This window comes from Gossypium arboreum, chromosome 10 (assembly GCF_025698485.1).
Source record: "Gossypium arboreum isolate Shixiya-1 chromosome 10, ASM2569848v2, whole genome shotgun sequence".
Taxonomy (NCBI): Eukaryota; Viridiplantae; Streptophyta; class Magnoliopsida; order Malvales; family Malvaceae; genus Gossypium; species Gossypium arboreum.
The window spans coordinates 6831779-6857968 of record NC_069079.1 but is presented as its reverse complement, the minus strand read 5'-3'; the positions used below and the strand labels follow the sequence as shown (position 1 = coordinate 6857968).

General features: G+C 32.4%; 3 protein-coding genes across 3 annotated transcripts; 1 reads left to right on the top strand and 2 right to left on the bottom strand.

The window, feature by feature from the left end:
• Positions 1-4585: 4585 nt before the first annotated feature.
• Positions 4586-5445, bottom strand: LOC108488972 (cysteine-rich repeat secretory protein 38-like). The gene has a single exon (XM_017793222.2). The coding sequence runs from the start codon at positions 5419-5421 to the stop codon at positions 4702-4704; it is 720 nt and encodes a 239-aa protein (XP_017648711.1). The 5' UTR covers positions 5422-5445; the 3' UTR covers positions 4586-4701.
• Positions 5446-6281: 836 nt separating this feature from the next.
• LOC108487497 (uncharacterized) lies at positions 6282-9797 on the bottom strand. Its single transcript, XM_017791853.2, has 7 exons — positions 9493-9797; positions 9271-9410; positions 9036-9125; positions 8887-8939; positions 8002-8104; positions 7030-7135; positions 6282-6588 (listed from the first exon to the last, which is right to left on the bottom strand). The coding sequence occupies exons 1-7, from the start codon at positions 9686-9688 to the stop codon at positions 6569-6571; spliced, it is 708 nt and encodes a 235-aa protein (XP_017647342.1). The 5' UTR covers positions 9689-9797; the 3' UTR covers positions 6282-6568.
• A 3312-nt stretch (positions 9798-13109) lies between these two features.
• On the top strand, positions 13110-14050 carry LOC108488853 (cysteine-rich repeat secretory protein 38-like). The gene has a single exon (XM_017793133.2). The coding sequence runs from the start codon at positions 13165-13167 to the stop codon at positions 13879-13881; it is 717 nt and encodes a 238-aa protein (XP_017648622.1). The 5' UTR covers positions 13110-13164; the 3' UTR covers positions 13882-14050.
• The last annotated feature ends 12140 nt before the right edge of the window (positions 14051-26190 follow it).

The window sequence follows — 26190 nt, the reverse complement described above, 5'->3', positions numbered from 1 at the left end:
TCAATCGATAATGAGATTGAGTACATGTCACATGTTCCATACTCTAGTGCAAGAGGATCTCTCATGTATGCTATGGTTTGTTCACGCCCGATTTATCATATGCATCAAGTGCGATTAGCGATACATGGCGAATCTCGGTAAAGAACACCGGAAAGCGATTCGATGGATTTTAAGATACTTACGAGGCACTACTAATGTTTGCTTACAGTTTGGAAGAACTAAAGATAGAGTTATAGGGTATGTTGATGCTGATTTTGCTGGAGACCTTGATAGAAGAAGATCTCTCACGAGTTACGTCTTTACAATCGGAGGTTGTGCAATTAGTTGGAAAGCCACTTTGCAAACTATCGCTTTGTCTACCAATCAAGTTGAGTACATGACGATTCATCGAGGCTTGTAAAGAAGCTATTTGGTTGAAGGGACTATTTAGTGAACTCAATGAAGACCTTCAAATCAGCACAAGATTTTGTGACAACAGAGTGCCATCTTTCTTACAAAAGATCAAATGTTTCATGAGAGAACAAAACACATTGATATTCGGTATCATTTTGTTCGTGATATTATTGCTCGTGGTGATATTGTTGTGAGCAAAATTAGCACTCATGAAAATCCTGCAGATATGATGACTAAGTCACTTCCTATAACCAAGTTTGAGCATTGCTTAGACTTGGTTGGTGTTCATTGTTGAAGTTAAACCCTTAAGGGGTTTTTGGAAGAGGTGAAGAACTTGTTTATTGAAAGTTCGCGATGAAGAACTTGTTCATTGAGAATTTGTGTCAAGGTGGAGATTGTTAGAATTAAGTGACCCAAATTCTTATTTAAATAAAATACGATGGAAAATAAAATAAAAGTAAAATCCATATAGAACTAGACTTCTTTTATTTTATTTTAGAATAAGGTTTTAAACCTTATTAAACTCCATCTATTTTATATTGATTAGGATAAGGTGTTTCAATCCTACTAGAATATGGCTTTGCAAGCCTATAAATAGACATAGTCTATTCCTCTTGTATTTGAGTAAAAATTTTTCGACATAGTGAATTTTCTTCTCCTCTCGCCTGTGGTTTTTTTTTCGAAAGGGTTTCCACGTAAAATTTATGTGTTCTTTATTTTTATTTATTTTATTCTATTTTATTTTTCACACACTTTAACCTATAATGAAATTATCTTTTAAAACACTAAGTAAGTTTTTCTGGATCAACAATATAAAATGTTTTTACGTTTTGATGTGGCATGCCGGATCCGGCCATAACTTCTGGGCCGGGTTTGGGGTGCTACAACCCATCTTTGCTAACATCCATTCTGGGGTTGCAGCATAAAATAGATAATCTAATAAAGAGAAGTGGTTCAAAATCAAATGCCCATAAAATCAAACACATCAAAAGGCACAATTCAAACACAAAATCATTAACTCCATCACAAATTGAACCTAATCAAGATTCTATCTAATTAATTCCACAAAATAAAAATCATTTTAAAAAATATACAAACAAACTAAATTGTCAACTTAATGGATCTATTGAAACGTAGGTATTAATTAAAACTATCTATTTTAATCTCACATCGATTCAAAAAGGTTTCTTTTTAATTATTTTCGGGGAACAACCAGAGAGAAAAATGAATATATGAAAACAAAAATGTTATTACATTTTGCTAAGAAGCAAGCAAACAAATCATATAATTCCAAAATGGTTCTCAATTTCTTATTATTTCCTATAGTTAATTGTCTCACCTTCCATTCAACTGATTTCGCTTAAAGTGGCAAATCGCTGAAGGGAAATAGATGAAAAAATTGAAGAGAAAAAATCACCAAATTGTTTGAAAGTTTCATTTTTGAAAAGACTAGAAATGGCTAAGGCTTTTTTCTTTTTGTCAACGAAACTACTACAGGTTGTTTTTGATACAAAGATGAATCCTAGGTCGGGGACGCAATGAAGGGAAGGGGGAGGAGAAGGAGAAGGAGAAGGAGAGAGCCTTTAGCAAGTTCTGATGTTGGGATGTGAAGAGGAAAAACTTTGGAAAATGTCTTGTAGAGCCCAAATTTTGCCCAGGCCCAACAAGCAAAACCCAAAACACTAAATAAATTAACAGTCCAATTAACACCTCACTAAATCAACCACTAAACCAACCACTAACTTTATTACCCCACTTGCCTGCAAAAAGAAAGAGGCAATCGGTTAGCAAACAAGTTGTAAAATTTAGCTATAAAAGCCATTCAAAACCATCGTAATGGGTTTTTTTTTTTTGGAGAAAAAATGAGAGAGATTCGAATACAAGAAAAAGAGAGACTTTCAATACAAAAAATACAAGAGATTAATAAAAAATCAAAGCAAAAGAGCTGTTTTTTTTTGTCTATTCTCGTTTTAAGTTCTTTGTTTATTTTATTTTATCTTTCAATTTTTTTACATACGAAAGTAAAAATAAAGGGGAAGAAGCTTACACATTTTGAAATTACCGAAAAAAGGATTTTTTTGAGGTTCGGCCGCCGTGTACAGTGGTGCCGACAGTGGCACGGGAGATCCGGTGATCGGAGCAAAACTGGACCAATGGCCAGATTTAGAAGGGAGGGGGAGAGTGTTATTTTTAATATTATTATTATTATTATTATTATTATTATTATTATTATTATTATTATTATTATTATTACTTTTACTATTATTCTATATACTATTACTGTTTTCTTTATTATTATTATTAGTAGTAACGTAATAGTATTTTTATTACTTTTACCTTTTATTATTATTTTCTTTTTTATATTGTTATTATTATTAGCACGTATATTATTATTATTATTATTATTATTATTATTATTATTATCATTATTTTCTATTATCATTAATATGTAGTTTGTTTATTATTATTATTATTTTTAACACTATTATCATCATTATATTTACTTTTTTTTTAATATTATTACCATTATATTATTATTATTACTATTATTTTTATTATCCGTCCTATTTTTAAACTATTTCATTCAATATTTTATTGTACATGTGTTTATTTGCCTACTCCTGATTTAAATTAAATTTTCATTCGAATTTTCTTTGTTATTCCTTTTTTAACTATAATTATTTTATTTATTATTATTTTTGTCTGGATTTTTCAAGTAAAGGCAATATTCGGTACTTAGAAATTCGAGAAATCGTGTCTTAATGTACTGAGTTTCGATTTTTTGTTTGATCTAAGTAACCGATTATCCTTTTAAATTAAAATACATGAGTTTTAAATAAAACAAAGGCAATATTCCGTATTTAAAAATTTGAGTAGTCGTGCCCGTACTGGGTTTCGATTTTTCGTTTGATCTAAATATTCAGATATCCTTTTTTAAAATTTAAATACATGAGTTTTAAATGAAATAGAGGGCAAGCTCATACTCGAGGGTCGAGATGTTGTGTCTTGACGTACTGGATATAACATTTTACCTTGAGATGAAACGGTCCTTGACATACGTTTTAATTCATCCAAATACTTTAAAAAAGCATTAACACTAGAGCTGATCATGGTCGGGGCCTGCCCGCCTCAAGGCCCGCCAAAAATGGGAGGGTTTGGGTAAAATATAGGCCGAAAAATGGGCTTGGGAAAAAACGAGGCTGTTTAAAAAGCGGGCCAGCCTCGTAAGAGTTTTTGGCCGGGCCCCCAATCCGGCCCGAATTATATATTAATATATATTTTTATTTTAATTATTTTAAATTTTAATATAACTATTTTTATTATATTATTAATTTGTGTATTGTTTTAAGAATTGTTTTAGTATTATTTTTATTTGTTTTAATATTTATTTTTATGTTTTTAAATATATTTGATTTATTATATTTTTAATTTTTTATTTAATGAAATAAGAAAAAAAAATTAATATATGGGCCGGGCGGGCTCGGGTTTAGTAATTTTATTTCGGCCGAGCTTGGGCAAAATTTTAGGCCCATATTTTGGGCCGGGCCGGGTCCGAGCCTAGTAGACGGGCCTGAAATTTTATTTGGGCCTGGCCCGAACCCGGCCCAGCCCGGACCATGATCACCTCTAATTAACACTAAAGGGATCGTATTTTAAACTCTTGTCAAATTTTTAATTTTTCGACATTAAGACACTGAATAATCAATTAGGTATCAAATTTGGACGTGACGAGGGTGATAACCCTTCCTCGCACGTAATCGATTCCCGTACCCGTTTTTCTAATTTTCATAGACCAAAATCGTTGTTTTGATAAATCAATACTGTTTATTGAAAAACGATCACGTTTTGAGGTGACCTGATCACACCTCATCAAAAAAGATCAGTGGCGACTCTAAACTTTCGTTTTAAAAAGTCGATTCCCGTTTTTCAAAAAAATGGTTTGAACATGTCTTATCGAAATAAAAAGAGTAAGACATTTTTCCCCAAAAAATACCTCATTTTCCCGTGTTTTGTAAAATCATTTTCAGCCAATCAAACATCGAAAAAGACTAAGCCTTAAAGGTAAATCATAACTTAATTTCCAAGTGATAAGAAAAAAAAAAAGTGATAAGTTATACCGATTATAATTGTTGCCATGAAAGAATGATTGCATGGAAAAAGTAACATTATTTATAAATTTAAGAAATTATAATTTAAAAAACATAAATTTTTATTTATTCAACAATGACAGAATACAATATATTTCCATACCAACATACAAGTAACATTATTTATAGATGGGCATAGTTTCGTTTCAGGAAGGTTTAATTAAGCATTAAGGAAAGGGTAAATTTCATATCTAAAGTTACAACTCCCACCAACCACTCTTCCTCCTTCTTTGCCATCACAGCAGCTTGGAAGCTCCCCGATTATGCCATCAAGACACTTCTTGCACTCAGTGCTGGAAAGGTCCCTGGTGCACTGAGTCAAGCCGTAAAGTTTCTTCGATCCGTTCAGCTCCATCTCTCCAGCTGCATACATTTTGGGATTTGCATAAGCTTGGGTAGCCAAATCGCTCAGCAGTTCCTTGGTCTTCGCATTGAACGACTGGGGTTCACTCACGTTGTTCAAGTTCCACATGTAGAACTTGTTTTGGTTATCAACATGGCCAAAGAACTCCATGTTTGCGTACTTGAAAAGACAGTTATCGTACCAAATGATTGCACCTTTGTCGTAAGGGCAGCGTTTCCGTATTTCACTGCCTGCTTCCACAACACAGGTTTTACAGTCCGGGGTCGACACATCGCCTCTACAAAGTGCGAGGCCATAAGCTTGGTTGGGGTTTTGACCTATGGAACCGAGGCCGAATCCTGAAGAAGGAGCTTGAATGGAGAGGTAGCCAGTGAGCACATTTAAGTTGGCTTCATAAGGATCATTGTAGGTGGAGAAATTCCCAGAGTTGGAACAAATATGGAAGAGAGGATCAGCTCCGAACGCTGTTTGGAGAAGGAAAGCAAGGCTTAATAGATAAACAATGGAAGAAGACATTGTAATTTGCAATATTTAGCTTATTTGTTTGAAGTTGAGGAGAATGGAAAGTGTTTTTTATAGGGAAACGTTTCCAGGTTTGACCGAGGAGATTGATGGCGTTGACATTTTCAGTTTTTACCGATGAAATTTTGGTGATGAGAATGTTTCAAACGCGGGCTCCGGCGGCGGCAGTAAAATAATGCTGTAAATAATGGGGTATGCTAAAACCGCACTCATTCTTAAACTATCATGCAGAATTAGTAGTAAAATTGTGGGAAGGGTGTACCAAGTAAGGGATATTTCGTTTTTAAAAAGAGAATGAAGATGCAATTTTAAACAGTAAAACAAACTTAAAATATATTAGTTGATAAATTGGTAAATATATATTATTAAACTGAATAAAGTTTTTGCTGAAAGGAACTCAAAGCTTAGATGAGTAACCCCAATATGAAAAAATAAAAGGAAAATTTTAAGCATAATAAAATAAATAGGAAAGAAAATAAAAAAAAATATTTACTTTTTGAATTAACTCGTATGAAGAAATAATATTCTCTATATGTCATGTAATGGTTATTCATTCTCTTTTAATTATGAGATTATGAATTTTATTACAGATTGAAAGCGTTTTTCTGGTTTTAGAACTTCATCGCATGCTTGTTTGTATTTTTCATAAATCTAGATTTCAAGCAACTTTATATGAAAAATTCAGCTTTAACAATCAACGGTTTGATGAAAATAATAAGTCTAAGAATCCTATGAAGAGTTGACTTAGTATCTCATTTGTCAGCTTCATAGATGTTTCTCCACACACTGGTCAACCTTTTTTTCCCTTCTATTTATAAACTCAAATCACTATTTATTTACAAATTTAAAAAATATTTTTATATTAACATTATATTTATTATAATTGAATTTAAATATAAAAATATATACTTTTTAAATTGATACAAACAACTGAAAGATACAAAAGCAAATGTCAATACTAAAACCTACAAATATGCTTTGTCTAAAGATTATGCAAGAACCCTCAACTTTAACCTAAGGGGCTAAAACCCAGAAGGAAACAAATGATATACTATCCATTCTCTTCTCTCTCTCTCTCTATATATATATATGTCAGTTGAGCCAGCTTGAACTGAGCAAAAGTGTTGAGCACCATCTTTATCTACTGCACTGGTTTTGCACCTGTTTAAAGGAAAAAGTAGAAGGTGATTATTATTGAATCAGATGATAGTGAAAAGATAAACGAACACTGAGCTGAAACTTGGAAGAAAACTACTTGGTCAAATTGCAGGAGTTTCTTATTCCATTCATAATATAAAAGGGTCATTTTGTTACAAGAGGCCGGAGATAAAAAGTGGCAAGCAAGCAATCATGAATTAGATCAGAAAATGACTACTGTTTTTAACTTTCCAATAATTCTACACCACATTTGCAAGTTGCAACATTATCTAGAGATTAAAACCTAGTGTCTGTGATTCATGCAAGCTTGTTGCATGAGCCTCCCTCCCAAAACTAAAACATAAGGATAAGCATTTGGGGAAAAAGTCAACTATCTAGAGAAGAATGCAAATGTGAGACATAACAAGGAGCTGCTTTTGCACCATGGATTAACTTTTAACTTACCATTTATTTCCTTCAATATCATCTCTGCAGATGCACCAGTGGAAAATCCAAGCCTTACCATGAGTTTTTCCAAACGGTTCACATTTGTAAGGTAGAGATATCCAATCTGAAAAATTGCATGATTAACAACTTAAATCAAGAGAAAAGGTTCTTGAATTTTCGACTTATGACTTCTTTTAAACATGTTTAAATCCAAATATTAAACAGCAAGAAACTGGTTACGTATCAAGTAGATACCATATCATACATGATCTTGGAAGACTTACAATGGCAAAACACAGTGCATATACAACATGGTAAATCCTAAGACTAGAGAATCAAACACTCGATGGTACTAAATGAAATATCATAGCTACATGCCAATGATGCCTTAGCAAGGTTGAGACCTTGGGTCCATGAACACCAAAGTTCAAGTCCCACTGTGGTAATTACCATGTGTGGGTTCTCCCCTAAATTTACTCTGTAAACACTCCCCCCACCCGAAAAAAAAAAAAATCTCATAGATGCATACGTTTAAGTGAAACTATTTTAATAAAGATCGTATAAACTGACTGGTGGAATTATGTCAAATCTCAAGATATACCCAATGATACATGGCATTATCCTGTTTTACCATGCAGATACCTTGACAAGACTAAGATTAACGTGCAAATACAATGAAAATTCCAGAAAACCTTTATAAGAAGAAAACAGAATGGCCTCCTTTTTCTTTTTCTTCTTTGTTTTTTTTTTGTTTTTGTTTTTGTTTTTTTTTTTTTTTTGGTATTATAAAGTCATAAATAGATTTCAAAGCTGACAAATTTCTTGTTTACAATAAATGAAATACTTCAGACCAAGCCATAGGTCCATAGGCTATTGGTCCACAATTTCCTCCAAAAGAAGAATTTAAGTGCAAATCCCCTTGCCAAATCAACGATAACTAAATCAATCAAATACTTTTCCAAAGGAAACGCAATAACTTAGGATACTAACCAGTGTTTCGAGTGAAGATGCTCTATTATAAACTGCCGCACCAGCACGCTTTTTTGTCCGTGTTTTAGCGGAATTAATGTTCTTTCCCCATCGAAGAACATCCCTGCAGTAAAATGATCAAATACAATAATATTTTTTTAATTATATTCATGAGAGGTTTAGGTTTTGCATGCTCATGTTAGAAGGCTGTGGAAAGTGCAAACATAAGATTTTGAATCTCTATATCTGTGCTGACAAGAATCCATAGCTGTTTCTTGATGCCTCTACTTATGCAACATAACAACTGGTTATTGCCCCTACTACTAATTGTTATTTTTTTGAAAGATACTAATTATTATTATTATTTCTAGACTTCTCCTGCCATTACAATACATTAGAAATTTATATGTATCATGGAATATTTAACTGCCTTAAATGTCACACCTTCTGGTCTTATCACCATTTAAAACACATAGGGGAAAAATTAATCTTTCTTATGTCCTAATGGAGCACCATAGACTTGAGTAGAAAACTTATCAAGCTTTTCTCTTTTTAAGCCAAAGACATTTGATGTCTACACCAATCAATCCATCTATTCTAACCAATATTCGAATAACTAGAGCAGTTCTTTTGTCTTCAGTTGTTCTAAATTTATTAGTTATATAACAGCTTGACTGCAACTCAAATGCTGAAGTCAGAAATTCCAAATTTTTAAGTATTGTAATGGGGCATCCATATACATAGAAACAAAGACTATGTCGCTTTAGTTCTTCATTTTTCTCAATATACCATGTCCAACACATTCAAATTTGGATACAAGAATAAGACTCCAAGGATCCTTCATATAAATGGCAAAAAACATTTTTAAAAAATTAAACATACCCATGTCTCACTCATACTACTAACCTTTCAGTGTTCGATAAGAAACTATCATTAAGAAGTTCCTGTAGCAATGCATCCTAAAAGAATCAACGGAACTAAAGGTTATTAACATGCACAAATAATCAAAGTAGTCTTCACAACATTACTAAATATTCATTAAAAAAGACTCATACTTGCGCCTCACAGCGTACTACCGATGTCACACGATCGTTATACTCTTCAATACTTAGAGGAGGGTACAGAAAATGTCTACGCGCATATAGCTGCAGATTACAAGAAAAAACATTACATGTAAGATACCCAGAAAGACATAATCGAACTTCAAAATTAAAGTTACTGTCATCTTATACTCTGACAAAGGATATGACCCCAGTGACTAACAAGTTGAAAATGTTACAATAAAACAACCTCGTAAATGCAATCACCAATATAGGCTAATGTGGCCGCATTGAAAACCGATCGAGGTTTCTCCACTTTAGGTGGGGTGGGTAACCATCTCTCATAACCCAAATAAGTGTCATCCAAATCTACCTTTACGGGCGTTACTTCTACAATTTATAGTTAAGGAAATGAGATAATAACTCAATATTTAGCTACAAAATGGTAACAGATTGGCAAGGAAAGGATTACCTTGAGAGGGACGCTTGAGGATATCGAAAACCGAAGGGTCGGTGCGGGTGGGGAGGGTGATTGGCGGTGACGGTTTAAGGTTGGGGGTGGGTTTTAGCTTGCGTGGAGCGTTGGGGTTGTAAGATGGCCTTTGCTGGGTGTCCCATGAAGCGGTAACCGCCACTGGAGATGGTGGTATCCAGGTCAGAATTGCCATTTCGCCCCCGTTATCTGAAAGAGCGAAGATTTTGAGACGGGTTTTAAGGGAGGGTTTAAAAGGGGTTGATGGGTTCTGAGCCCAAAATAAGTACAGTCATTATAAGCAAATAAGATAAATTCAAATACTAGTAGTTTGTTAAGGTTATGGTGCAAATTTGGCATTTTTTTTTCCTATTTAAACTCAAATCTCACTAAATTATTATTTTCGTTCTATTTTCGTCATTTAATTTTTTTCATGTATTCACTGAATATTTTGAAATAAATTATTTAGCCACTTCCTGTTGGAGAAATTAAGGAAAATTGATGTAGACTTTTTATTGGTTTAATAATAAATTTGGACTTCTAATATTTACACATTCTATCAATTTTATCCTAAGTCCTCCTCTTGTACCACTTTCACTGCTGGTGGTCTTGGGTTGTATGTGAACATGTTTGTTGGCCACATATATGAGTTCATTACCATGTCCTCATTAAGCTGATAGGCTCCCGAATAGGTTTTATTCATAAAGGCCCCTCTTGACGCACCATCTAGTCCAGACCTTAAGCTTCCATTATTGTGCTTATATGTGAGGGAATTGAGGCCCTGGGATTGGTTTGGAGAGATAAGGGAATGTTTCCATTCAACGGGACTAGTTGGTGTGTTTGGAAAGTGTTTAGCTTCATACTACACTTTTATGGGACTAGTATGGGCTTTATGAGTCGTGAGGTGTATTGGGAGATCCACTTATCCAATGCATATGTGTTTATATATGTTTCCTAGTCACAATATGTCAATATATTAACATGAATTGCTATGATACATAAATGATCTAGTATGCTTTCAATTAACCTTGACATTGTGGATTATTTATGGCAATCTTTGAGCACTCAATAAGCTTGAAAAAAACTCACTCTCTTATGTATATTTTGCAGAAAAATAGATTGAGTAGGGAGGAGAAGTGGGCAAGCTTGTGATGGGTATGTGTTGTGTTTTTTACTTCAATAAGAAAGGCAATGTGGGACCAAAACTGAAGGTGTTAGACTTTATTAATTGCTAGTTGTAATGAAATTTTTAAGGATTGTTTCAAGTATTTTATATCTACTTTATGATTGTTTGTTTGATTGAATTTAATGCTTGAATATGCATGACATGTTTGTTGAAGATGCATGATGAATGGTATGTATGTCTACTAGTGAAATGTTGTTATAGATGCTCAAATGGTATGTTGAACATTTGGACAAGTTTTAAATGTCATATTGGTATGAAATGAACCTATTTTGCACTTAGAAATGCATGAGCTGCAAATTTGACATGTTAAGTAATTGAATTGTGACTTTAGGATTGCATGCTATCATAACAATTTACTTGAGATGTTAAGGTATGTCAATGCATGATATAGAGTAATTGAGCATGATTTATATGATCTATGAATGTTAGAAAGTTTCCATTGTTGACTTATTGAAGAGCTAGGCTTGTAATTGATAGATTTTAAGCTTAGAATATGAAAGGACTAGATTGTAAAGTTAATTTAGCTTATTGTTAACATTGTCACATTAGGGATCAAATTGAATAAATGTAAAACTTTTCATGAAATTATGTTAGAAATAGAATGTATAAGGTCCTTAATGAGAATATATGAAATTAAATTTTAATCCAAAGCTAGGAAGCGAAGGTTATGCTTATCCGAATTTAAGGACTAAATTGAATAAAATATAAAATATGAGGAAAATTGAAAAATATAAAATTATATGAAATCATGCATATCATGGTATAGTATGAAAATATTTGATATTGATTAGTAATATGAAATAATTGTATAGATCAAGAATTGGATCAAGTGGAATTAATAAGGAAAAAGTTAAAATTACAAATCAGTCCCTAAAGTATCCTCTCTTTTCATATTTTAAACCAGTAAGTTCGTATGGAACTTGCTAGTTTATTTTCAAAAGTAAAAAAAGTTAATCTTTAAAAAATTAATTAATTCACGTTAGAAGAGTAAATTGACAAATAATGCAAGTTGGAGGGCTAAATAAAACATTTTTCTAATTTAAAAAGGATTTTAAATTAGTTCCAAAAGAATTAAGAGTTGTTAACAGCTTAAACTAAAATGTAGGTGACTGTTACCCAACCTATACTGATTCAATTAAGTATTAGTTGACTAAACAAACCAATAACAGTGAGATTAAAGTTTGGTCCCTAAGCATCAATAATAGGCTTTAATGTTCCCATCAATAAAAGTAAGCTAAAATTTTAATTTGAAAATTTTAAAAATTATCTACTAAAAATTAAGTGATTTTTGAAAAATTTCAATAACCTTGGAACGTTCTCAACGTATGGTATCGTGTCCACATGGACCTTCGGTAACTTTTTCATTAAGCTCACTAGGAACCCATAATATTCCAAATTAATATTATAACACTACTCACAAATTTTTATTTTGTGATAACTTTTACTTTTATTACTCTAAATTCAAGGTTAGGATTTAGTATATAATGCCTTTCCTAGTTAGCCTTTATTAAACCTATAAAAGTCAGCAAGATATTCTCTTTTTGTATTAATTGAAACTCTAAATAAACCTATAGAATAATTATTTTATTTTTGAAAAGTTGAAAACAAATTTTGAGTATAGCTAATATTATTATATTTTATCAATTATTAAAATAAATTTATTATATTTTATAAAAATTATAATTTATAAAATTTGCAATCAGATTATCATCATGTATGTAAAATAATTAATTTTTATAAATCATGTTTTACACATTGGATCAAAAATACAGGTACAAACTCTAGGTACCAACTAATATGTTAAGACATTACGAAAAGGTATAATTTTAATTATATTAAATAGGTGTAATTTAAATATATTATTTTATATTTAACATTTTATGTAGATATTTTAAAATTAAACTCTAATAATTATAATAAATTATGAAAAATATGAGATAAATAGGGATATTAGATAAAAATACAATAGGATGGAATTAAAAATGACATGGTGTTCTAAGTCAATCTATTTAAATAACATGATTTAATATTAAAGTTAAAACAATTAAGTAAATAAATTTGTTTTAAATTTTAATTATTAATATAAGTTATTTAAATAATTTAATACCAAATCATTATAGATTATGAATACATATAATTTTTTCTTGAATTGAATCACAATAACAAAATTAAAGTGCCATGACATAAACATAACATACCATAAATAATTACAAAACAATACAAAAATTAAAAGGAATACAACATGAGTAAAATGTATAAGTTAAAAATATATGAATTATTTGTACATATATAAAATTATTTTTTTCTTAAATCTTAAACCCTAAACCTAAAATAAATCTATACTACAACAATGTATTCATTTTTTATATAGCACGTTTTGAAATTTTCTCACCACCTTAATGCAATCAGAATGGAAAATTTTGCCTATAAATAACACCTTTCATGGTCCTAAGCTTCAAACGAATAATCAAAATTAGATAATTACAATGTCTTGTTCAAGAATTGCCTCCTTTGTTTATCTTCTAACCCTTGCTTCTCTTCTCCAAACAGCTTTTGGACTCTTCCATAATTGTTCCGACACTGGAAGTTTCTCCGCTGGCGATCCTTATGAAGCCAACTTAAAGCAGCTCATTGAGTACCTCTCCAATCAAACTCCTCCATCAGGGTTCGGGCGCCGTGCCATAGGTCAAAACCCAAACCGAGTATATGGGCTGGCACTTTGCAGAGGCGATGTGAGTATCGAAGATTGTAAAACCTGCGTTGTTAGGGCAAGCAATGAAATACGTCAACTCTGCCCCTACAAGAAAGGTGCAATCAACTGGTATGATTATTGCCTTGTTAAGTATTCAAACATTGGATTCTTCGGCCAGATTGATAACCAAAACAAGTTCTACCTGTGGAACCCGAATAGTGTATCCGAGGCATATAGTCGGCAGACCGAGGAATTGCTGAGTGTATTGGCTAATGAAGCTTCTGCAGATCCCAGATCACTTTACGCCAGTGGAGAGATTTATGTGTACGGGTCAGCGAAAATTTATGGGTTGACTCAGTGCACCAGGGACCTTTCAAGCTCTGACTGTAAGAAGTGCCTTGACGGCATAATCGACGAGCTTCCCAAATGCTGTAATCGGTTAGAAGGAGGTAGAGTTATTAGTGGCAGCTGTAACTTCAGATATGAAAATTTCCCTTTCGTTAAGGCCTAAACCTTTGAGGACAAAAAATAGAAAAACTACACCATGAATAAATAAACTACACAAATAATTATTAGCACCGGAATACAAATAAAGTTGGTATGATTTGATTTCCACTCTTAGTGTTAGATTTATTATTATTTAAAGTTTAAAATATACTTTTAATTTTATTTTTCAGAAATTTATAACTTTTACTATTTGGATTTAAAATTTAAGTTGAATTATTATCATTATTAAATTTTTCTATTAAATTTATTGGTGTGATATTTTAAAATTAAAAAAAAATCACTTGATAGTTATATGTAACAATAAAATAACATTAAAAATGTTTATATAATTTTTTCTTAAGAATATTCATTCGAATTTGTTATGATAAAATAATTTTTTGTTGTTGGAATAGTCTAAGAAAACTTAACATCAATATTTTAATTGAAATAGTTAACAATATTAAATATTTAGACTAACTAATGACATTGTAAAAGTTGAAGGATAAAATTGTCAAAAATAAGGTATAGTAAGGCTAAAATTGGAATTTTATCATTGTCTTATAATATAAAAAATGAAGCAATGTAAACCTAAAAGAAATAAAATGATACGTAGACCCTTAGGGCAACAAATCATGTATAATCACGTAATTTTTACTCAATAAATTAATAATATTAACTATTTGGACTAATTAATAACATTATAAAACCATAGGGACCAAATTACATTAGAAATTAAAGTTTGGAAGTTAAATATCAAATTTATGCATGATAGAGGGGTCAAAACTGAAATTTAACCATTTTTTAGAACTGAAAAAAAAAAAGTAAGCACTAACGTAAACCTAAAAGGAATGGAAAACCACATGTTTGTATTTAATACTTTTAAGGTATTCAAATTATATATGATATAACCACGTAATGTTTTAATTGAAAAGTTATGTATTAACTATTTGAACTGATTAATATAATTATAAAAGCATAGAGATCAAATTATATTAAAAGTTAAAGTTTATAGATTAAATCTCAATTTTAAGCATATTAGAAGGATCAAGGTGAAACTTAACCATTTGTGTAAAATGAAAAAAATTAAAAGAAAGGGAAGATAGTGAGAGAGCCACGCGTCAACAAAAAAATTGCATCATACAACCAATAGCAACCAATCACCAAGCCAAAAACAACCACAGTAGAACCAACTTGGATTCAAGGATGATCACCTACGAATGAAAGTATCAATGAAACAAAACATTGCCCGAATCCTTCATAAACAATCAACCAAATAACCACTCGTTAGCAACATCTATTGTCAAACAAAATTTTAGCTTGATTACCACTTTGGATGAACGGTGGAGTGTGATGCGGTGTGTTTAGTTTAACTTTTGTTTTATGTTATAGTATTGTTACAACATTTAATCTTATCGCCATCATTATTTTTACACTTACCGCAAATAAACGTACTACCCATCCAAGCTTACACTGAAAGGCCTTCAAAGCATTAACTATTGATTCACCATCACCCTTTAGCCATGGGAGCCAACTACACCTACACATTACCAAGAAATTGCAACTTTGTTATAGACAGGTCTAGTCCTGGTGATTGTTTGAGAGTGCAGTTGCTTAGGGCCCAGGGTTGGAAAGGACCAAAAAAATATTTTTTTCAATTTTTAATGGGAGAAAAAAATTTAAATTAAATTAAATTAATTAAATATCTATGCTTTCAATTTTTACCATAAATGCTTTATTTTCTAGGGCTCTAAAATTTTTTCAGCTTTTATTATATTATATTTTATAATATTTTTTAAAAGGGGCCTAATTTATTATTTCGCTTAGGGTTCTAAAAATATCAAGAACAAATCTAATTATAGAGATAAAAACAATAAGTAAAATATTCGAAATTTAGGAACGAGAATACCACAAAAGCATTCCTTCTATGAAACACCTTGGCAATTAAATCACATAAAACACTATGCTTAATCCATGAAAGGATTTTTCCATATATGATTGCACCAACCATCCTCGTAAAGGAAAAAAGCACAATCTTTGCCTTGCCTTGAGCAAAAATAGAACAAGCTTAATAGTAACCAGGCAAAATTCAAAAACACAAATCATCACAGTGAACATATTTGAACTCCAAAAAAACATAATAATAATTCCAAAAAGCAAGAATAGTTTCCACATACCATAGTCCTTGAGTTAGTCCCCAATAAATCAAAACATCTATTCACTTCAAGATTGTTGTAGGTATTGCAATATCACTGACGAGAGGAAACATAAAATGATTGTAGGGGTAGTTCTTATCTAACATGTCCCACAACCAAAATTAGATGATCGAGGGTAATTTGTTCATTATTTTTAGGTTTGTAATCTATTAAAAAAAAGGTCAAGTTTAGCTAAACCAAAAAAGCTAATGTATACTCAACACATTTTCATGTTTTTCAATTTTTCTCTTCATCTTTTAGAGTTTTAGTCTTCTGCTCCATAATTGTAGTGTTTAGTTTATGTTTTCATCCGGTTTTTCTTAATTTCAAGTGTAGTTAGTTATCACTGTAGCTACTTTTTATTTGCTTGATAATACTCTAGAACGACACATTTTTATGTGTTAATTGTATATTTATTTTGAGTATGATTCTATTAATTTGGGCTATTTATGGTCTTTTATCTTTTAGGGACTAAATTGAAGGAAAAAGTAAGTTTAAGGGCGAAAAGCATGAATTTAGAGATAAAGTGAGCCAACATGCGACATAAGAAAAAAGGTGGTGCCGAAAATGCAAGCATAGAAGACATAAGGACAAAAATGCAAAGAAGAGATATTTTATAAACACAAGAATCTATTAATTTTTAATTATATTAGGATAATTGCTAGATATTATTATTTAGAGTTTATTTCAGCTTTTATCTTTAATTATCTTTATTTATCTGTATTTATCTTTTAGAATTTAAGTATGACTAGATTAGGTTTCCTAGTACTATAAATAGGGATGGAGTGACTCAAATTTCATATCATATTTTCTGTAAACACTCCCTCCCCCAAAAAGGTTCATGAGGCTTAGATTCCACGCTTAGCCTTCTCAACGAGTATTCATTACTTCTCCACATTACGGGGCTGATGCTTCCGTCCATGTCCCTTCAAAAGTGATCTTTTCAACTTGTGCAAGGAACGGCTGCTTTGTATATTTTGGGAAGGTTGCACAGTCGGTTCGTTAGCTTACTGCGTCAGCGGTTATCGAGCCCAAGAAAAAAAATAGCGTGAGATTTGCCATTGGGAAGTGATGATCTAGTGTAAGACAGTCCCACTGGAGCGACGGTTGGCTAGAGTCAGGTTCCTCTAAATTATAAGTCTAAACCCTAAGTGGAGCTGGTGGTCGCAGGCGTCCTCTTCCACTATAATTGGCTTATTCAGTTCGAGAAGGATCACCTAAAAGCCGAGGATTGAACCTAAGGAGGATCGAGACAACCAGAGGCTAGAATTTCGCCACATAAGAAACTCTCTCTTTTCCCAAACTCTGTTTATTTTTATATTCTCTATTTTAATTTTCACAATTTATTTAATTTCACAATTTCAATCAACTTTTAATTTTATCTTTTTTATTTTGTCTTTTTATTTTTTTCCTAGGTACGCAAGTGCTTCAAAAACGTATCAAATTTTGGCACCGTGGCCTAAGACTAGCAACGTGCTAACCTTGTTTTTTGTTTCTTATGACTAGATCTGCTCTAGGTACTCTTGCGTTTGATTCAGAGATTGAAAAGACTGTGAGAGCTAATCACAAGGAAACAAAGTTAAGGAAAAAAAGTCAGCAGTGGTTGGGACTCAAAGTAACCTATTGCCAGAAATTGAAGTCGACGACGAAGTTGAGTCTAGGGTTAATGAAAACCCTACTCAAACACTTGCAAGCGAAAAAGTAGAAGTCGACTCACCAAAAGAAGTGCTTAACGCTAGGGTTAACGAAAACTCGAATCTAGCACATCAACCAATAGCTCAAACAATTGAGCAACTGGCCGAAGCTCCTGCAGAACAACTGCCATTGCGCATTGCATATCCTACTATGGATACTGATTTTGAACTGAAGTCAGGTTTAATCCAGTTACTGCCAACTTTTCATGGGTTGCAAAATGAAAATCCCCACAAACATCTGAAAGAGTTTCATAGGTTTGTTGTAGTATGAAACCTCAGGGGGCAACTGATGATCAAATAAAATTGTGTGCTTTCCCTTTTTCTCTAGCAGATTTTGCTAGGGAATGGTTATTTTATCTACCCTCTGGATCTATTACAACTTGGGCTGATCTTTCTTGTTTGTTTCTTAACAGGTTTTTTCCAGCATCGCGTGCAGCTGAGTTGAGAAGGAAGATCGTAAGAATAAGGCAAAAAGAAGCAGAGTCTCTTTACGACTATTGGGAGTAGTTTAAGAAGTTGTGTGCAAGTTGCCCACAATATGGTATAACAGAACAATCTCTTCTCCAGTACTTTTATGAAGGCCTGAAACTCATGGAGATGAATATGGTAGACGCCGCTAGTGTAGGAGCGTTGGTCACCATGACTCCCCAACAAACAAGAGACTTAATATCCATGATGGCTGCAAATACTCAGTCACTCCGAACTAATCCTGAGCCCCCTAGAAGGGTTCACCAGCTAAGTAATTCGACCTTAGAAGCTAAAGTTGATAGACTTGCTAATATTCTAAATTCTCTTGTTGTAGAAAAAACAAAACTAGCCCGACTACGTGGAATCTGTGCTACCCCTAAACATACAACGGATGCATGCCCTAGTCTGTATGATGATACTATGGCTCATTTGGATACTGGGGGAAACTTCCCTGGACCACCACAAAAGGCGATATGACCCCTACGCTAATACCTACAACCCAGGATGGAGGGACCGTCCTAACTTGAGTTATGGTGCCAACCCAAGGTATAATCAGCCATACCAAAATCAGTTTCCACATCAACCACGAGATTTAATTACTTCTTTAGAAACTATGGTCAATAAATTAGCAGCTAATGTCATTGATTTCCAACAGCAAACTCTTAATTTCCAAAAAGAAACGAAGGCATCTATAAAATAATTGACCATATCAATTGAGAAATTAAACTCTCAAAGGAAGCTATCGTCACAAACAGAACCTAATCCAAGACAACACGCAAATGCAGTGACGTTGCGAAGTAACTTTTTCATTAGTAGTTTATTTGCTTGATAATCCAAGAAAAATTAACTACTAAAAATTATTTTCTTGAAAAAGTAAGTGATTTTTGAAAATTTCAATAACTTTGGAACGTTCTCAACGTATGGTATCGTGTCCACATGGACCTTCGATAACCTTTTCATTAAGCTCACTCAGAACCCATAATATTCCAAATTAATAATATTAATATAAATGATTATAACACTACTCACAAATTTTTATTTTGTGATAACTTTTACTTTTTATTACTCTAAATTCAAGGTTAGGGATTTAGTATATAATGCCTTTCCTAATTAGCTTTTATCACACATATCAAAGTCAGTAAGATATTCTCTTTTTGTATTAATTGAAACTCTAAATAAACCTATAGAATAATTATTTTATTTTTGAAAAGTTGAAAAAAATTTTGAGTATCGCTAATATTATTATATTTTGTTAATTATTAAAAATAAATTTATGATATTTTATAAAAATTATAATTTATAAAATTTGCAACTAGATTATCATCATGTATGTAAAATAATTAAATTTATAAATCATGTTTTACACATTAGATTAAAAATACAGTACAAACTCTAGGTACCAACCGATATATTAAGACATTACGAAAAGGTATAATTTTAATTATATTAAATAGGTGTAATTTAAATATATTATTTTATATTTAACATTTTATGTAGATATTTTGAAATTAAACTCTAATAATTATAATAAATTATGCAAAATATGAGATAAATAGGCATATTAGATAAAAATACAATAGGATGGAATTAAAATGACATGGTATTCTAAATCAATCCATTTAAATAACATGATTTAATATTAAAATTAAAACAATTAAGTAAATAAATTTGTTTATAAATTTTAATTATTAATATAAATTATTTAAATAATTTAATACCAAATCATTATAGATTATGAATACATATAATTTTTTCTTGAATTGAATCACAATAACAAAATTAAAGTGCAATATTAAATAATTGCTACATGACATAAACATAACATACCATAAATAATTACAAAGCAATACAAAATTAAAATGAATACAACATAAGTAAAATGTATAAGTTAAAAATATATGAATTATTTGTGCATAAATATATATATATATCTAAAATAACATAAAATAACAAAAATTATTTTTTCTTAAACCCTAAACCCTAAATATAAAATAAATCTATACTGCAACAATGTATTCACTTTTTATATACCACGTTTGAAATTTTCTCACCACCTTAATGCAATCAGAATGGAAAATTTTGCCTATAAATAACACCTTTCATGATCCTAAGCTTCAAACGAATAATCAAAAATAGAAAATTACAATGTTTTGTTTAAGAATTGCCTCATTTGTTTATCTTCTAACCCTTGCTTCTCTTCTCCAAACAGCTTTTGGACTCTTTCATAATTGTTCCGACACTGGAAGTTTCTCCGCTGGTGATCCTTATGAAGCCAACTTAAAGCAGCTCATTGAGTACCTCTCCAATCAAACTCCTCCATCAGGGTTCGCGCTCCGTGCCATAGGTCAAAACCCAAACTGTGACAAATTGCTAAAGACAGGAAAAAAAACTTTTATCTTTGACTTCTGAATTTTCTTACTTTTTTCTCTCTCTTTATTATATCAAATGCTTACAAACTATTTATAGGCTATTGTCCTTCAAAAAAAACTGAAAATATTAAAATCTAATAAAAGCCATAAACCAATGACTCTTGACCTTTCATTTTCCTAAAAAATAAACTTCTAAATTAAACCCATTAAAATCATTTTAAACCCATTAAAATCACATTTAACATTTAATCAACAAAACTCCCTCATAAACTTAAATGCTTCTGCCATCCTTTATGCCAATTAATTTCTTGCAATTGTCAAAAAATACCATCGATAGCGATTTCATGAAGATATCTGCGACTTGGTCTCGGCTTGCCACGTGCACTAATTTCACACTTCCTTCCTTTACATGATCTCGGATGAAGTGAAAATGAATGGTAATATGTTTGCTTCTCTCCTGATTCACTGGGTTCTTTGCTAACTCAATTGTTGATTTATTGTCAATTTGTATATCAGTCGCACCGAGTTGTTGTTGCTTTAACCTGTCCAACAAATTTCTGAGCCATATAACATGACACATATACCAAGACACTGCCACATATTCAGCTTCACATGGCGAGAGTGTCACGATTGGTTGCTTATTTGAAAGCCAAGTAAACGTCATGTTACCTATAAAGAACACATATCCTAATGTACTTTTCTGATCGTCTAAGTCTCTGCACCAATCACTATCAGAGTACCCAATCAACTTGTAATCTTCCACTTTTGAACAAAATAACCCGAGTGATACTGTTCATTGGATATACTGTAGGATTCGCTTCAATGCCTTCCAATGTGAATAAACCGACTGCTCCATGAATCGACTTACAATACCAACACTTAGCGAAAGATCAGGCTTTGTGCAAGTGAGATAGCGAAGACTTCCCACCAAACTCCAGTATTTTCTTGCGTCGACTTGTTCTCCTCCATTGAATTTCGAGAATTTTACACCTGGTTTTATTGGTGTTGATACCGGTTTACAATATGCCATCTTGCATTTCTTCAAAATTTCCCTTGCCTCCTGTGACACAAAAATACCTGTCTCTTCTTGTCTTACCTCCAAACCAAGGAAAAACTTCACCAAACCTAAATCTATCATCTTGAATTCTTGTGTCATTGTGCTCTTAAAATCTTGTATCATCTCACCATTGTTCCCCATAAAAATGAGGTCATCAACATAAAAAGAAATAAATAACATATTACCTCCATTCTTCTTCACGTAAAGGGCATGTTCATAGGGACATTGTTTGAACCTATTCTCCTTGAAGTATGTATCAATATGAGTATTCCATGCCCGCGGTGCTTGCTTCAACCCGTAAAGTGCCTTCTTCAATTTTAACACTTTCTTCTCTTCTCCACTTTTTATGTACCGGGGTGGTTGTTTGATGTAAACTTCTTCTTCGAGCACACTATTCAAGAATGTCGACTTGACATCCATTTGAAATATCAGGCATTTGAATTGAGTCACTTGTGAAAAGAGCAACCGGATTGTCTCCATTCTTGCAACATGAGAAAATACCTCGTCATAATCGATTCCCTCCTTTTGTTTGTATCCCTTTACAACAAGTCACGCCTTGTACCGTTCTATCTCGCCTTGAGCATTCATCTTTCTTTTGAACACCCACTTTATACTAATGGGCTGACTTTCTTTCGACAACTCCGTTAACTCTAATGTGTTGTTGCGGTCAATAGTTTTAATCTCTTCGTCCATGGCAGTTTGCCACTTCTTGTCTCGTACCACCTCTTCAAAACTTATTTTCTCGAAATCTGCCAAAAGACATACGATGTGTACCTTACTTGTTAAATCATAAAATATTGCAAACTTCTCATTTTGGGTTGTTGCATTTCATCTTCATCATCGATAGTTTCAAGATTTGTCGGTATGATTGTTAGTGTAGTGGTTGATGATTCTCCATCTTTGATGATAACCTTCGTTGAGTTATTCCAATCCCACTCGCTTGCTTCATTAACTCGGACATCATGACTCACCACAACCTTCTTACTTATCGGGTCGAGTAGTTTGTATCCTTTTGTTTTCTCATCATACCCAATAAAAATAAACCTTTTGCTTTTATCTTCGAGCTTCGTTTTTCGCTGATCCGGCACATGTGCATATGCCTCACTACCGAATACTTTGATATGAAAAACTATCAGTTTTTGTCCACTCCAAGCCTCTTGTGGTGTTTGATCATTCAACTTCCCATGTGGAAACTGATTTTACACATAGATGGCACGTTGTATGGCTTCCACCCAAAATTCATTCGGCATCTTCTTGCTCTTGAGAATTGACCGAACCATGTCGAGAATAGTCTGATTTTTCCTCTCTGCCACACCGTTTTGTTGAGGAGAGTACGGTGCAGTTAGGAATCATCTTATGCCTTGCTTCTCACAATACTCCATGAAAGTTGTCGAAGTATACTCGCCACATCTATCAGATCGTACAGATTTGATGTATCTACGGGTTGCCTTTTCCACGATCACTTTGAACTTTTTGAACACCTCGAACATCTCATATTTTTCTTTCAGAAAATAAACCCAAGTTTTTCGTGAGAAATCATCGATAAAAGAAATGAAATACCTTTTACCGCTAAAAGATTCGAGGGTAATTGGTCCACATATGTAGGTATGAATCAATTCGAGAGGTTGTTTAGCTCGATGTTCTACCTGCTTTTGAAACGAAGTTCTCGCATGCTTTCAGAGCACACACTCTTCACAAAATTTTCCCTCATAGTCCATGTCCGGTAGCCCGTGCACCATGTTCTTCTTCGTCAACTCGTTTAGACCATCATAATGTAGGTGACCAAAATGGAGATGCCACAACGACACATTGTCTTCTATGTCGACTTGCAAACATTTTTCTCGAACGCTTCTCAAATTCAACTTGTACATGCGATTTCTCCCCATTTCAACTCGAGCGACCAAACGCCCTTGCTTATTTTTCAAGTGTAACACCCGGTCTCTCATAAGTACCAAATAACATTTTTCAATGAGTTGCCCCATACTCAAAATGTTGCTTTTGAGGTTTGGTACATAATAAACATCTTGGATAGACCCAACTAACCCATCTTTTTGTAAATAACAAACGGTACCTTAGCCTTTTACCTCAACTTTTGACGTATCTCCAAACGACATGTAACACCCCTAACCCGTATCCACTGCCAGAACAGGGTTTCGGAGCATTACTACCATTTGCAGATCACTTAAAAAAATTAAAATACTTACCGATTCAATGCATCATATAAAATAAATATATTACCATTCAATCAACAGTTTGGCACTTGTATAAGCATCAAACAACAACATTTTTAGTATACTTGCACATATCTCATATAAATTCAACATTGATATATCTATTTTCTCGACATGTCGTACTTGAGTTTAATAATAGTCTCAATTACATAATTTCCTTGTATCAACATATCAAAGATAATCATATATGTACATGTCATGAAACATATCATGCTCTTACCTTTTCTTCACAAGCATATATCATTCATTTCATTATATCAATATTTTATGCTTCATCATTTCCATATATTTTATGTATATTTATTCGGTAATAGCTTATATCAAACTTAACATAAATTATATTCCATGTACTTATACTTATTTCGTTTATCCATTTTCATAATTATTTCATACAACGCTTTTGTACATATATTTTCATATGACCAGTCTTGTAAATATTTCACACAACCATTTCATATAACCATTCGTCATCTGATACATTTTACCTGAATATCAATTGTTCAACAGATGTTATAGCGTCTCCCATCCATGGTCTTATTTATCTTTGACGTGATGCCATAGTGTCTTTCAACTATGGTCTTACTCATTTTCTGTCATGTTGCCATGGTATCTTTCAACCATGGTTTTATTCTTTTCATGTTACGTTGCCATGGTATCTTTCAACCATGGTCTTACACATCTCATATCAGGTTGCCATGGTATCTTTCAACCATGGTCTTACATATTTCATATCAGGTTGCCATGGTATCTTTCAACCATAGTCTTACACACAGGTTGCCATAGTATCTTTCAACCATGGTCTTACACATCTCATATCAGGTTGCCATGGTATCTTTCAACCATGGTCTTACACATCTCATATCAGGTTGCCATGGTATCTTTCAACCATGGTCTTACACATTTCATATTAGGTTACCATGGTATCTTTCAACCATGGTCTTACACGTAGGTTGCCATGGTATCTTTCAACCATGGTCTTACACATTTCATATCAGAGAGCACACTCCCTTGAACCTCATCCTTACGATGGGATTACCGGTCAAGGCTAAATCATTGTAATATAAACTCATAGAGTATTATCGGGATTACCAGTCCAGGCTAAATCCCCTGCAACGATAATTACTCTAATGAGCTTGGATCTGAATTACCAGTCCAGGCTAAATTCAGACCCTAATTCAGATTACCCGTCTGGGCTAAATCCATTTTACACATATTCTTCGGGAGGGCTATATCAGGATAGGATCACCCATCCGGGCTAGATCCTTTTTACCGTCAATTCCTTTTCAGAGATCCATCGAATTTTCCTTTCATTCAACCGAGATTTCTTCTCCTTTTATCAAATTTATCAATGTTTCATAAATTTTCATACAATGAACATTCAAATCATATTCACATAAATAACATACAATCTCAAGCATTTAAGAATATAATTCAAGTTACGAACTTACCTCATTGCTTGTTTGTGTTTATAATTTCATTAATCGATATCTTTTCTTTTCACGATCAAGTCTCATATTTAAGTCGTCCGGATCTTTATAAATAAATTTGATCATCATTTTCATTCATTTCATATTCTAATGCATTTAATTAATGGTCTAGGCAAAATTACCATTTTGCCCCTAAACTTTTAATTAATGACGATTTCATCCTTAGGGTCGGAAAATAAAATTCTTGCAATTTAATCCTTATTTCCAGATATTATTCTCATATATATTGATAACAATCCATGAATTCTATAAAATATCAGAATTTTTCATAATTTTAACACTTTTCAATTTAATCCCTAAAACATATTTTCCCCCGATCTTGAACTAAATTAATAATTTCATTCAATTTTGTAATTTAAATAATAAAATAATCCATTTCATGCAATTTGGTCATTTCTGACATGTTTACAAAATTGTCCATAAAGTTTTACTTTTATTCAATTTAGTCCCTGAGCCTAAAATATGCAAATTAGCCATGCTAGATGAATATTCATACATATTTTTCCTCCTTCTCCTCTCCATTCCACATCCTTAATGTAGATAACACACTTGTAAGTAACATTATCCATAATTTTTATTATTTACTTTTATGAATATTCAAGTTGTCTATCGCATCATAGTCACTAAATTATTTATATCTGGATCTATAGAACTCCAAATTAATATCCGATAATTTTCCTAAATTTAGACTCATATATATTCTTACCATAAAATTTCAGAATTTTGGTTTAGCCAATAAGTACTGAGTTTATTCTTTAAATTTACCCCTGTTCAGCATCTAACAGCTTCGACCCTCTTCACCAAAAATTAATTATCTCCTCATACAGGATTCAAAT